The following is a 14,979-nucleotide window of genomic DNA, read 5'->3' as shown; positions in this document are numbered from 1 at the left end:
GTTTATTTCCCTAACTGCAGCCCTTGAAGTCTGGCTGCTTGCATTCAAATCTTACAAGATAATAGACATTCAAAGCACACACGATATGGACAGGGACATATACTGATGGACAGATTGACAACAGGACAAATACAAACTGAGCTCACAAAAAAAACAACCCAGAGAGAGAAGGCAATTAGAAGCTTGCTAGAAATCCTCATCATGAATTGGCTATTATTATTCTGAGACAATGAGGTTGCAAGAATTCAAGGGGATTAGTAGTAAAGGGGATAGTAAAGGGGAATCCTACAGCCTTTGCTCAGAGCACCCCTGTGGTCGTTGGAGGGGTGGGGAGCCTTGGTGCCCCAAAATGTCTGAGTACCTTAAAGAAACAGGCCCTATGGGAATAAGTTCAAGGCCTCTAGTTCTTAGGTGGATTGTAACTGTCCTCTTCAAGACCAGAGTCCTTAAAGGAAGGTGGGGAGGGGGAATGGGGAGGAGGGAGGCAACAGAGGCTTGAACAGAGGCTGCCTTCCTCAGGGCTAAGGCAGGAGAAGGCTAGGGGGAAAGATTGCATCTAGGTGCCATCAGTTTCCCCAGATCAGAGGCCTTCAAGGGGAGGGGGAGGAAGGAAAGGGGTGAGGAATAGAATGGAGGGAGTGAAGGGAAGGACAGACTGGAGCCCTTGAAGAAGAAAGGATTTTTGCCAGGACACGGGTAGGTGCTGAAGCAGCTCCCAGCCCTAGAGGGAAGAGGCTACCTGTCTTTTGTTCTCGTTCAGCCAAGTCAGCAAGCCCAAGACGAAACACTCTCGCTACTGGCTAGTTGTTTTGTTGGCCTTTAAACTTAATTTGGTTGTAAGATAAAGTAACTTTGACCGGTCCAAAAGAGCCCTGTGGTGGCCAACATAATTTAGGGCTATCTTTAGTTGACTGACACTAGTGCTAGTAATACCTGTGATCATCAGGTTGGTAACGGCTTGGCATACAAGAAGTAGGGGTCTTGTCAGCCGGCTTTCTACTTCTAGTTTTTTTTGACTGACCCATAGCTAGCTGATTTCCCTAGATCGATCTTCAGAGGAGACCTAATTAATACAGAGGCGTTTTCACGCAGAGTGGTCTCTGTCCTGCGGTTATCTTTAAAGGGAATTTTTGAGTCCTTTGGAAGCTGGGAATGGAAGGACTTACCCCGACCCCGTCAAGGCCCAGGACTCTAGGAAAAACGGTTCCTATTGGCGCCGGAGTCCTGGCGTTGGCGAGATGAGGAAATGTCCATTCGGTCCCACAGTTCTAATCCACGTTTGGGCGCCATAACTGTTGACCTGAAAACTTGGTTAGAGAAAAGGCAACAGGCTAAATGCATACATTTTATGGTTTAATTAATTAATCAATTCCCCATAAGATAACAGTTACATAGCGCTATGGAGCCAGGATCAGAACTGGCTGCTTTAGTACAGAAATTGACTGTCTTAAGTACATTTTGCCATGAGAAAGGAGTTCTCACATTGTAAACACATTGTAATTAGGTTTTGTGATCCCAGGCTATGGGCATCTTCCTTCCATAACATGCCTTTGTGATTCAAGGTAAGGAAAAGTCCCATCACCTAGATTGCAGACCTCCTGTCCTCAACAGGCCTTTGAAATGTTTATTCACAACCCAAGGTGTAGGCATCCTCTAAACAAAGGAGACTATTAGGTCCAGACTCTTCTTAATTCAAACTTTGGCCCTTATTAAAGTCTAAAATTTATATTAAACATTATCAAGTCTCTAAATCTAGCCCTGTGTCAGAGAGACTAAGGCAAAACTGAAAACAAAGGAGGGAGAATTGCCATTAAGTAGGACTCTGTGTGTGTGTGTGTGTGTGTGTGTGTGTGTGTGTCTCCCTGTTACTGTCTCTTGGTCTCTGTCTCTCTGTCTCTGTCTGTCTGTCTCTCTCTCTCTCACACACACCCCAGAATTCTTTATGTTCTAAAGGAATCAGTCTGTAAAGGCTGTTTCATTTTTCCTGGAGTGAGAAGTCCCAATTCTAAGTATCCTGTTATACAGTTCTCAGATATGAGAAATACTATAGCCTTTTCTTAGTATTTACAGCCACATCTACATAGCTGTTGAGAAACCCTAAGGGTCTTCCCCTCCCAGTTTCATATTTTCTTTCCTGACTAGGTTAAAGAGGCCATTCTTTGCCAGATTTTTTTAACCTAGACTTAATCATTAAAAGGGCTTTGCCTCAATCAAATTGAGACCCGTTAAAGACCTTAACTTGAAAAGACCAAGGACTTCCACGGCATCTGGGGCCATCTCCAGTCATTCTGATTTGTATCTGGCCACTGGATTCAGCTCCGGAGGAGAAGTGAGGCTGGTTGCTTTGCACAGCCCTGCTTCACTTCAATCCGATTCACTTGCATATCATGGCATCACCTCCCAAATGTCATGATCCTCTTTGAGAATGAAGTTCAAACAGCAGCAACGACATAGCTGTCACTTGTGTAAATGGTTCCTGTGCCTATTTGTATATTTCTAATTACATCAGATTTTGATCGTATCGTTAGCTCCCTAATGCCAAACAATGTATTTCCTTCACACTATCAAGCCCTGTGGTGGCTTTATAATTGGTTACAGTATCAGACCTCCATCAGTCTTGGTACTCTACTTCATCACTCATCACTCTCTTATTGGAAAGGGAGGACAAGAATTCCAAACCTCCATTTAAGGATAGGGCTCAACTCAGACATCTCATTTCTCACCTGTCTGCCCTACTTTGAGACTTCTGCATGCTCCATGAATACCTTCTCCTCCTCCTCTTCCCTCTGCTTTTCATCTTCCTTTTGTTTTTCGTCTCCCCTCCCCTTTAGACTGTAAGCTCCTTGGGGGCAGGGACAGTGGTTTGTTGTTTTTTTTTTTTGTATGTGTATCCCCTGCACTTAGCAGTGCCTGGCACATAGTGGGTACTCAATAAATGTTTATTGACTATTAACTAGAGTGTCTAATAGAAAAGGGGACTCATTCAATATTGGGGGACGGAGTCATTTAAGCTAGCCCTCTACTTCTAGAGAGTAAATAACTCCAGTTGCTGACTGTATAGTTACCACAAGTTCCTTAGAAATCTTCAGAGATCAGTTAACCCAAAGAGACACAGGGAGAGGTTCCATTTTTTAAAAAATCTAGGTGTAGTGCAAGATGTCAATGGCATGATTCTAGAATCCAAAATCTTGTAATTGTTCCCCGAAAGATACTGATGAAATTCATGGTATTGGAAAGCAAATCAAGAGACTACTTTAGTCCTGTTTGTTTCAAGTTGACATTTGTTGTGAGTTGTGCTACAGCTATTATTTTCCTCATTTTACAGATCAGGAAACTGAAGACAAGAAGCATAAAGTAACGAATCTAGGATCATAAAGTTGATGAGTAGCTAAGACATTTGGGAGCAAGGAGGGAGAAAGAGAGAGTGGGAACTGGGGTGAAGAATATGAAGATCTTGGTGACGTCAAGTCCAGTACTCTTGCCACTGTATCTTCTAGTGTTTCGTCTTTGTATATGACCTTTGGCAAATCACTTGTATCCCATGCTAGGCCTCCATTCCTCAATGTGTAAAATGAGTTTGGACTAAATAACTTCTGTAGTCCCTGCCAACATTCAAACTCGGTTCCAACAATAGGTAACATTTCCCCTGTTTCAATCTACCCCCTACCCCCACCCCAGTCTCTACTCCACAAACAGGTTCCCTTAGATCTGACATGGCCCACTTCAAAGGCGATTGCTTTCCTTAGTTTTCCTAGTGCACTCTTTCCTGCTTTCTTACTGTGAAGGGGAAAATAAGAAAGGGATGCTTCACATCTAAGCAGAGGAGGCTGGTGCCTCCCCCATCTTACACAGACACCTTCCTTTAATGGTGACATGAGCCTGGGTAATCAGAGTCAGCTCATGTAAGAACAGAGTGACTCTCCAACAAGGCTTTCCAAGTGCGGTGTTTCAAGTACCAATTTTGTGTCCTTGTACTTCAAATCCCGCCATCCTCCCAAAGCCCAATCGCTAGAATGACGACAAGCAGTCTTGATATGCTAGGTTAAAATTCCTTCAGTGGGGTTTTGTTTGTTTGTGAAATGGCATCAATTATCATGGGTTTCCAAACCAGATTCCTTTCTACTAGCATGTTCACCTGGAGAGGCTTCAGCAGGCGTTAGCTGTTCTGACAGTCACATTTTGGTACAACTAGTAGGCCACACAAATAAAGGAGGGGGCGGGGAACAACATGTTCAGAGTGTAAGGGATGAAAGAATGTTGAGACAACTCCGCTTCCCCTGTCTTTGGAATTTCCCCAATCTGGAATGTTTTATTTGGAGGCTGTTATTTTGCAGCACGTTGTGAATGGAAATCATTATCTGTAAACATTTGAAGAGAGATATCTGATTTTCATAACTTTCAGGCCTGCAAGGATGCCTGGTAAACTGCTATATGCACATGGAGGGAAGGCTCAGGCTTTTCATCAGATTAGATCCCACCCGACACCAGAAAAATAGCTCTCTGGTGACTCTGCAAAGGCAAATGTCACTGAATTACACGCTGAGGTGTGAGAGGGGTAGGCAGGCAGGAAAGGAGAGAAAGAGTAAGAGAGAAAGGCAGGAGAAGGAAAGGAGACACAGGGAAGAGGAGAGAGAAGAGAAAAAGAAATTTTTTTTGAAAGAAGAAATGACATTTCATTTAAAAGCTTAGGAACCATATTTTTAAAAACTGCATTTCCTAGAAGGAAGTAGTATTGTTTTTAATGGACTTTGGGAAGTGATTGTAGAATGGTGAAAAAAGTGAGGCAGGAGGCTTAGGCCCTGCAGAGGCCCTCTTTGAGCTTCATCTAGAAAACAAGGAGATAGGACCAGACAAAGGTCTCCACAGTCCTTTCCAGCCCTAGTTCATGATTCCACGCCCTCACTGACATTTATAAAGATCATCTCCTTTTTGGGTTTCTGTGTAAGGACAATGTCATGTTCTTATGAATCTACTGACATGTTAATGGTGGACTTGGTCTTCCTTCACAGGGTGTTTTTTCTGAATGTACCATACGATTCTGTCATTGAACGGTTAACTCTAAGAAGAACAGATCCAGCCACAGGAGAAAGGTCAGGTTCTCTCTCTCGGTCTGTCTGTCTCTCTGTATCTCTCCCTTTTTTCCGATTTTTCTCCCTCTCCTCCTTCTCCTTCCCTTTTCCCCCTTACCCCCTTAATTAATCTGAAGTCTAAAGAAAGAAAACAGGTTTGACTTGATGAAGTCTCAATCTCAGATGAAGTCTAGTGAAAATCTGGTTGAATGCTGATGTCTGACTTAAGCAAATAAAACTCACCAGACCAACTTCCTTGAAGTTATTTGAATTTTATTGCCCTTCTTTGGCTGAAGCTTTATTGGGGTACAGAGAATCCTAAAATTGCCTAAAATCACACAGTACATCACTGACAGCTCCAGTGCTACACATGGCTATACGTACCATTCTAGAGGGCAATATTCTTCCCCTGTTTTCCTCATTATTGTGAAATGGAAATACTGAAATGAAGTTAAGATCTGGGAAAAATGCTGCTCTCCATTTGGACTTTCTTCTTCCAGTGATTAGTAACATCTACAGCTGCATGGGGGAAAACTTTTCTGGAGGAAGGAGTGTAGTTTTGAACTTTTCTTTCCATGCTTATCAGGAGCTCCAGGCTGAATTGTCTCCTGCCTTCTTATTTCATAGAGTTGCTTATATGATTTTCATTTTTAAGGTGACATATCTCCACAATAAAATATTGGATTGTCTGCCTTCTCTGACAGCCAAGACATATCTCCTTGTTTAGGGACTCAAGGAAGGAAAGGGCAGGTTCTGGAGTTGGTTTTACAGGAAGCAGATTAGCATCTTCTTCCTCTTTGGTAATGAATACTTTAGTTCCGATTAGAAAGACCACCCGCAGAGTCCCATCAGCAACTTAATTGGATCCATCTGGATCCAAATCACTTTCTAGAAGCTCCAGATCAAAGCCCAGCCACCTTCCCCTTCTCTGAGCTCCTCAGCCCACCATTTTCTGTCTCTCCTGAATTTCTACTACACTGTACAAGTTGCCACTTGTATTGCCACTTATCTTTTTTATGTTTATGTCCTGTTCCCTTACCTCGATGATCATAAGCTCCTTGATGGCAGGAGGCAATGTCTTATTAGCCCTTGTGACTGCAGAGCCTAGCACCAGCTCTGCATGTAGTAAGTAAATGTTTGGTGCTGAAGATGTGGTGTGGGGTCCTCTAGGAGCCCATACACTACTTTTAGTTCAATATGCATTGAGAATATGAACTAAATCTCTAATGTCCCTTGAAATAATGATTTCTCTGCTTTCTTGTGCCATGCTTTTTATAGATATCACCTCATGTACAAACCCCCTCCAACCATGGAGATCCAGGAGCGTCTTATGCAGCACCCAGAGGACACAGAGGAGAAAGTGAAGCTCAAAATGGATTTGTTCTACAGAAATTCTTCTTTGATAGAAGAATACTTTGAGAATGTCATTTACGTCAATGGGGATCAAGACCCTTACACAGTCTTTGAGTACATAGAGAGTGGGATCATTATGCCTTTGCCCACTAAAGTGCCATTATAAGCAGAAAACCCACTGGGTTTTACTTTTATGTAGTTAACATCCCACAAAGATATGTATTCATTTCCCTGAGTCTTTTAGCATGGCAAATTAAATAAATAGTGTGTATTATCACTTCTTTGGAGAATAAAGTGACTGGAAATCACCTTGTTTAGGGAACCTGAGAACAAATGGAAGGAGAAGACAAATGTATGGGGGTGTCTTGATTTTCCTAAGAACTTAGCAGTCAGAAGAAAACCTTACTCTGGGACTTAGTAAGTGGAAGGAAAGCCTATAGGATGAATGCCTGGCAGGCACTAACCATAATACCTTGATTTTTTGAAAGGGCTTTAGCCTTTTCAGAGGACTTTCATGCACACTATCATATTAAATGCTGATGGATCTGTGATTTCAATGATATTGACCTGTAATATTCTCTTTCCCTCAAAGAAAGCCACCCCTTCATGCCTTAACATACTCTTCATCAGTTCCTATAGTTACAAAATGTAACATCCTGTGATTAACCTGGTGAGAAACTGCTCTAAATTTAACTAAATTGGTCTCTGTATCAAAGTCCATGGTCAGGCCCATTCTTAAGACTTTTCAAACTTAGTAGGTCCTACCAGATGCAGTACTTCACCTCAGAACCTTTGAGAACCCAGGATAACCTCCTTCCTCTGACGATGCCACAAGAGAACAGCCTAATGGAAAAAGCCCAGATGTGTAATCAGAGGACCTGGATTCAAATCCAGACTCTGCCATTTACCATCTTTGTGACCTTGGGCAAGTCATTTAACCTCAGTGGGCCTCAGTTTCCTCATCTAGGTGATCTCTAAGGTCAATTAAAGCTATTTGGCCTTATAATCAAATCATAGCTTGTATCAAATGAGATAATAGGAGCAAAGTGCTACGTAATTTTATTATTACTTAATTTCCTTCCCACAATAGCTTTATGAAGTTTCTAGGGGCAGCTAGGTGGTACAGTGGGTAGAGCACCAGTGCAGCAATCAGGAGGACCTGAGTTCAAATCTCACCTCAGACACTTGACACTCACTAGCTGTGTGACCTTGGGCAAGTCACTTAACCCCAACTGCCTCATCCTGGGTCATCTCCAGTCATCCTGATGAATATCTGGTCACTGGATTCAGATGGCTCTGGAGGAGAAGTGAGGCTGGTGACCTGCACAGCCCTCCCTCACTCAAAACAAAGTCAAGGGCAAGTCATGTCTTCATTTCTCTGATGGCATGGTCTTCTTTGGCAACAAAGGACGAACACACACACACATGAAGTAGGTAGGATAGGTATTAGTATCCTAATTAGTATTAGTAAGAAAACCAAGGTTATAGAGGAAGGGAAATGACTTGCCCAAGGTAATATAATTGACTGGTTTCAGAGGGAATATATCCTTTATTCTGACTCCAGAACAATCCAGAGTCCTAGATGGCCAAGGCATTTGTAGGCCTATAACTCTGAAGTTTCAGGTCTTGGAGTCCCTTATCCAATTATACGTGCAGAGCCTTTCCAAAGAGAACCCAGGCCCCTGGATGGACCTTGGAGCCACAGAAGCCCAGTCTTCTAGGGCACCTGAAAGATCACCCCCTGGCACTGCTCCAGTCTAGTTCTATCTACCTCTTACCTCACAGTGTAGTTTTGAAGGTCACAGATCCAGAGTTGGGAGGGAAAGTGGTTTTTAAACTTAAAGGAATTATAAGAATGTAAGTATTATGTTTTTCATTATTATGGGGTGCAATGGGCAGAGCACTGGGCTTGGAATTAGGGAGACTCATCTTCAAATCTGGCCTCACATACTTACTAGCTGTGTGACCCTGGGAAAGTCACATAATCCTGTTTTGCCTCAGTTTCCTCATCTATAAAATGAGCTGGAGAAGGAAATGACAAACCATTCCAGTATCTCTGCCAAGAAAACCCCAAATGGGGTCACAAAGAGTTGGACACAACTGAAAACAACTGCACAACCACAACAAGCTATTATGTTTACTATTATCGGTATAGAAGATACAAGCTTCCTGATGTATGTTACCATGCTCTCCTTGTTTATATAAGTCTAAGTGCCAGGTTTCCAGGCCCACCTGAAACATAAGCACCCCAGGTTCTCCTCTCCCCACAAAAATCTCTTGCCCTCCTCATTAGGGAGGCAAATCCCACACTGGGCTGTGGATTTCCTTACCATTTTTTATGACGTAGTCATGGGCCCACTCTCAGGAGTGTCCACCTTACTGTAGGCAGTCTCTTGCCTTGTGTTCTCAGCTTCAAGTGACCATGAGGGCCCCTTCAGTGCCCTTTCTATTACCTCACATAGGCTTCTTTCTGACCCTGCACTGTCTTCTCCTCACAGTTGCAGCCCAGGGAAGAAACTCTGTACAAACCAATTTAGCATCTGAGAATTCTGTCCACAGAACCCTCATTTACTGAGAGTGGGGCCCCCAGCTATACCCCCCTCTCTATTATTAGTGTGTGGATTTTCTAATTTGTTGATTACTCACCTAATGTTTAAACTCAGGCTGATGGCCTCCCTACCCAGTGGACTCAAAATATTTTGAAAGAGCCAATCATCATTAGGGACATAAGTTCCTTGTGTGTAGGGATCACTTTGTTTTTTCTTTATATCCCTAGCAATTAGCACAGTGCCTGTTGAAGAGCTTAATGAACATTATTGATTGATTGAAATAAATCTTTAGCCAAAAAAAAATCATAATATATCCCCAAATAGGATGTTAATAACTTTTTAGATTATACTGTTTATATTATTTTACGCTATTTCAAAGTACCACGTGTGCTACAATTCCTGTCCATTTATGCAGATAATTAGGAATATAGGAGGAGGATGAAGAATTTATTAAGTGCCTACTATGTGCCAGGCACTGGCTAAACAAATGCTTGGTGCTCACAACTCTATGAGGTAGTACTAAATACTTTACAAATGTCTGATCCTCCTAACTCTGTGAGGTAGGTACTATTATTATCCCCATTTAACATTTGAGTAAACTAAGCAGTAACACAGCCAGTAAGTATCTGAGACTGGATTCAAACTCAGGTCTTCCTGATCTGAGAGCCTAGGTTCTATTCACTGTGCCACCTACCTGCCTCTATCTGTTATATTTGATTGTATGGACACATACCTTCCCTATCAGTGAAGGCTTTTATTGTCTAGATATCCTTGGGAGTTCCGTACATTCCAGAAGACGACCTTTTTGGTGATGAGCTTGTCAGGTGACGGCCAAAAATGGGTTCATAGGAAGGAATAATGGCTAAAGGGCTTAGAATCACAATGTCAGGGCTGGAAAGGAAAGGTCATCTAATTGAACTCCATTTCACAGAGAAGGCAGGAAGAGCAACGTATTCATAATCGCACAGCTAGTCAGTGATAGAGCTGATTTGAACTGAGGAATACCAGACAAGGTCTGGTGCTCCGTCCACCATTCCTTACCTGGAAAGTGACTGACACGTTACTTATTAGGCAGGTGTATCTCTTTAACAAACTTAGCCATAAATGTCTTCTCTCAACAAACCCCTGCCTCCCAATTCCACCCCACAAGTCCCCTTCCTTCTCTGTTCTTTTCATCTGCATGCAGCCTTGATATTAGTTCTGCTTCGTTGGTTCCATAGAAACTGGGGAAAGAGAGCGAAAGGCTGGCTCATTGAGATGCATTTGGCATGGCTGTGTATGGAATCTCAGGTCAATGGTCATCCCCCACGGGTTTGTCGGGGGCCTGGAGTGCGGATCGTCTGGGTTAGCAGAACATGCTAATACTCATGTAGAATGCTCCCTCAGAAACAACTAAAACAATTGACATTCATTTAATTACTGCAAACGAATCAGCCCTTCACAGCACTTTGCATAGTAAAGCCGCCTAATACCAACCAGCTCCTGAGATGGAAGGAAGAATTAGATTCTTATAATTGGATCCCTCTGCTTCCAACCCAATTTGGAAGCCTTACTGGATTTTATTAGCATCCATTTCTGGGCAAAGTGCTGGGGAAGGGACCATCTCTTTACAGATGAAAGGGAACTGGAGACCTAGGGAACTTAGTGGTTTGGAGACACCGACAGTCATGATCAAAAGTCTAAAATTTGGCTAGATTGGCTAAATTCTAGATTAGTTGGCTTTCATTAAAATTCACCAGAAGAGGTTTGATTAGCAGTAAGTGTTATTCTTACATAATAAACATTCAACCTCACTTTAGTTCAGGCCATCATTACCTCTCACCTGAATTATTGCAACCCCAAATGATCTCTTTACAAATTTCTCTCCTCTCCAATCATTTTTATAGTTACTGTAGCAATTTCCCTAAAGTAAAGGTCTGACCATGTCACTACACTACTAAAATAAGGGGGCATCTCCAGTTGTCTTGATCTATATCTTGCCACTTGACCCAGATGGCTCCGAAGGATAGAGTTCGGCCAGTGACCCTTTCTCACTTAAATCCAAGTTACTTGTAAGGCATCTTCCTTATATCATAGTTCCCTTCCAGAAGGAAGGACAAACAACAATCTCTGAGTAGTAGTAGCTGTCCCACTGGGGACCCAATTGGCCAGTTCTAGTTATGCAACCCAGCTCCTTCCTTACTCCCTCTCTTCTTCTCTCTCTCTCCCTTCATTCCCTCTCTCTCCATCTATATAGCGAATCATTCCCTTACCTTCAGGTGCTCTGCCCAAAGGATTATAAATTTTGATCCCTGAAACCTTGCAAGATATCTTAGGGTTTAAGGGCTAGATTTCTTTTTTAAGGACATGCCTTAAACCCAAATCACTCTGACTTTCACTGATTGGTCAACAATAGGTCCCAGCCAAAGCCTCACCTGGTCACTGTTTGGGGTTCTGATTGCTCAGAGTGACTGTAATAGCAGTTGTTTCTGTTTTGGCCAGAAACCCTGAGGGTCTCCCCCTCCCAGATTGATTTTGTTGTTGTTTGTTTAACCATAGGTAAAAGAGCCCATTCTCTGCCTCATTTCTTGTGTAGCCTCAATCACTGAATGGGCATTACCTGGGAAAGACCTTAGCTTAAAAAGGCCGAGGTCTCCCATTACATCCAGGGCCACCTCCAGTCATCCTAATCTGTATCTTGCCATTGGACCCAGATGGCTTTGGAAGAGAGAGTGAGGTTGGTGACTTTGCACAGCCCTCCCTCACTTAAATCTAATTCACTTGCACGTCATAGCATCATCTTCCTGATGTCATGGTCATGTACAAAGTTCTGAGATCAAGTACAGGAAGGGGGGGAGGGCAGAGTATGGCTCAATTATGGTTTCTGCAAAAAATGCTTTAGGATTTTAGCAGTCTGCAGATACAATATGAATCAGAAATTTGACATGGCAGTCAAAAGAAATAATACGATCTTAGGCTACATTAATAGATAATGTCTAGGATAAGGGAAATAAAAACTCTGCTGTATTCTGCCATTGTCAGACCATGCATAGTGTAGTTTCTTTATTTTTGAGTGCCACATTATAAGGCAGAGCATTGACAAGATGGACTGTTGAGAGGAGGGTGATCAGGACAGTAAGGAGACTGGAGATCATGTTATAGAAGATCTGGTTGATGGAAAGAGTGGCAAAGGCACTAGATTTGTATTCAGACCTTAGACAAATCATTTAACATCCTTGAGCCTCAGTTCCCTTATCTGTAAAATGGGGGTGTGGGACTAGCTGTTCTCTAAAATGTCTTCCAGCTTTAAATTTATGAACTAAGAATGTTGAGTCTAGAAGGAGAAGATTGGAGGCAGGGCGGAATAATCTCCAAATATTTTAAGAGACATCCAGAAGAAGGACTGGATTTGTTCTGTTTGATCCCCCTAAAGGCAAAATTGTAACAATGGACAAAATTTGGAGGGGTAGATGGAGGCTTGATCTAAGGAAAAACTTATCAAGAACTACTTTTTTTCTCCTTTTTCCTTTGCCTTTTCTTTTTTTTTCTCCACTTAATAGTATTTTATTTTTTCCAATTACATATAAAGATAGCTTTCAACATTTACTTTTACAAGATTTTGAGTTTCTAGTTCTTTTCTCCTTCCCTCCTTCCCCTCCTCCTCCCCAAGACAGAAAACAATCCAATGTAGGCTATCCACATACAATCATATTAAACATATTTCTACACTAGTCATGTTGTGAAAGAAGAATCAGAACAAAAGAGAAAAACCATAAGAAAGAAAAAACAAAAAAAAGAGAAAATAGCATGCTTCAATCTACATTCAGACTCCATAGTTCTCTCTCTGGATGTAGATAGTATTTTCTAAACCGAGTCTTTTGGAATTGTCTTAGATCATTTATTGCTGAGAAAAGCTAAGTCTATCAAAGTTGGTCATTGAACAACGTTGCTATTGCTGTGTAAAATGTTCTCCCTGGTTCTGCTCACTTCCCTCAGCATCAGTTCATGTAAGTGTTTCCAGGTTTTTCTGAAATCTGCCTGCTCATCATTTCCTATAGCACAATAGTATTCCATTACATTCATATACCACAACTTGTTCAACCATTCCTCAATTGATGGGCATCCCCTCAATTTCCAATTCTTTGCCATTACAAAAAGAGTTGCTATAAATATTTTTGTCCAGGTGGGTTCTTTTCCCTTTTTTATGATTTCTCTTTGGGATACAGACCTAGTAGTGGTATTGCTGAATCAAAGGGTATGCACAGTTTTATAGCCCTTTGGGCATAGTTCCAAATTGGAGTAACCAAGTCTTTGACAGTTGATCATCATCATTACAATATTGCTGTTAACTGTGCACAATGACCTCCTAGTTTTTCTCACTTCATTTTGCAGCAATTATAGGTCTTGCCACATTTTTTTTTTCTGAAACCATCCCACTCATTTTATTATAGTACAACCCTACTTCAACATAATCATATGCCACTCCCCAATTGATAAGCATTCTCTGGGATTTCCAATTTTTTGCCAGCACAAAAAGAGCTGCTACTTTTGTACATATATATGTCTTTTCCCTTTTTCTTTGATGTCTTTAGGGTACAGAATTAATAGTGGCATTTCTGGGTCAAAGGGTATGCACAGTTTTATAGCTCTATGAGCATAGTTCCAAATTGTTCTGCAGAATGACTGAACCAGTGCACAATTCCACCAACAGTTTATTATTCTGCCTATTTTCCCTCATCCTTTCCAGCATTTATCATTTCTGATAGGTGTGAGGTGATACCTCAAGCGTTGTTTAAATTTGCATTTTTCTAATCAATAGTGATTTAGATAATTTTTCATGTGATTTTGTTTTGCTTTAATTTCTTCTTCTAAAAACTGCCTGTTCATATCTTTTGACCATTTATCAACTGAGGAATGACTCCTTTTTTTTATGCTTGACTCAGTTCCCTACATATTTGAGAAATTAAGTCTTCCTTATCAGAGAAATTTGCCCTTTTTTAAAAATATAACTTCATTGTCTGTGGTACCTTTAAATAAAATATAATTTTCCTGATTAACTCTTTAAATTAGGTCCATTTTTGCTTTTTCTGAGATCATTATTGCAACCCCTGCCTTTTTTTATTTCAGCACAAGCATAATAGGTTCTGCTCCAGCCCTTTATTTAACTTTGGGTGTATGTCTGTGTCAAGTCTGTCTCTCATAAAGAATATGGATGCTAGATTCTATTTCATTATGCTATCCACTTCCATTTCATGAGTAAGCTCATCCCATTCACATTCAGTTGTGATTACTGTATATTTCTCTCTATATTTTCTGTTTATCCTTCTAATTCTCTTTTTATCCTCTCTCCTTAAGTTTATTTTGCTTCCATAACCACTACTCTTTTATATTTCCTCCCCCCCCCAATCTCTTATCCCCATCCCCTCCTATTTTCCTGTTGGTTAAGATAGATTTCTATACTCAACTGAATGTATATATATGTATATATGTATATATATATATTCTTCCTTCTTTGAATTAATTCCAGTGAGAGTGAGGTTCAAGTATTGCCCCACCCATTTTCTCCTACATTATAAAAGTTCTTCCTTGTGTGCCTCTTTTTGGTGAGAAAATTTTCCCCATTCTACCTCTCCCTTCCCCCCATGCATCCCTTTTTCTTACCCCCCCTTTTTTAGAGATCATTTCAATATAACTAACACCTGTGCCCTCTGTCTATGTAGACTCCTTCAAACTGCCCTGATAATGATAAAATTCTTAGAAGTTAGCATGTGTCATCTCCCATATAGGAATGTAGACTGTTTAACTTTATTGAGTTTATATGATTATGCTTTCATGTTTAGCTTTTTATGTTTCTCTTGAGTCTTGTGTTTGAATGTCAAATTTTCTATTCCATTCTGGTCTTTTCATCAGGAATGCTTAAAGTCCTCTATTTCATTAAGTATCTATTTCCCCGTTGAAGGATTACATTTTAGTTTTGGTGGGCAGGTTATTCTTGGTTGTAATCCCAACTCCTTTGCCTTCCAGAATAT

The 14,979-nt window shown here is 41.2% G+C and overlaps 2 protein-coding genes across 7 annotated transcripts in view; one reads left to right on the top strand and one right to left on the bottom strand.

Annotated features, from left to right (window-relative positions):
* Window positions 1-6,730, top strand: part of AK8 (adenylate kinase 8) — a 174,488-nt gene extending 167,758 nt beyond the window's left edge. For all 6 annotated transcript variants that reach the window (XM_072632805.1, XM_072632804.1, XM_072632802.1 and 3 more), the window contains 2 exons: window positions 5,010-5,090; window positions 6,348-6,730. In XM_072632805.1, coding sequence (XP_072488906.1) covers window positions 5,010-5,090; window positions 6,348-6,588 — 322 coding nt within the window. In that variant the 3' untranslated portion in view covers window positions 6,589-6,730. The remainder of the gene's footprint in view (window positions 1-5,009; window positions 5,091-6,347) is intronic.
* Window positions 1-14,979, bottom strand: part of GTF3C4 (general transcription factor IIIC subunit 4) — an 83,760-nt gene that overhangs the window by 27,025 nt on the left and 41,756 nt on the right. The window lies entirely within an intron of this gene.

The sequence above is a fragment of the Notamacropus eugenii genome, chromosome 1, assembly GCF_028372415.1.
Source record: "Notamacropus eugenii isolate mMacEug1 chromosome 1, mMacEug1.pri_v2, whole genome shotgun sequence".
In the NCBI taxonomy this organism is placed as follows: domain Eukaryota; kingdom Metazoa; phylum Chordata; class Mammalia; order Diprotodontia; family Macropodidae; genus Notamacropus; species Notamacropus eugenii.
The sequence above is the reverse complement of the archived record's forward strand: the minus strand, read 5'-3'. Positions and strand labels throughout refer to the sequence as shown.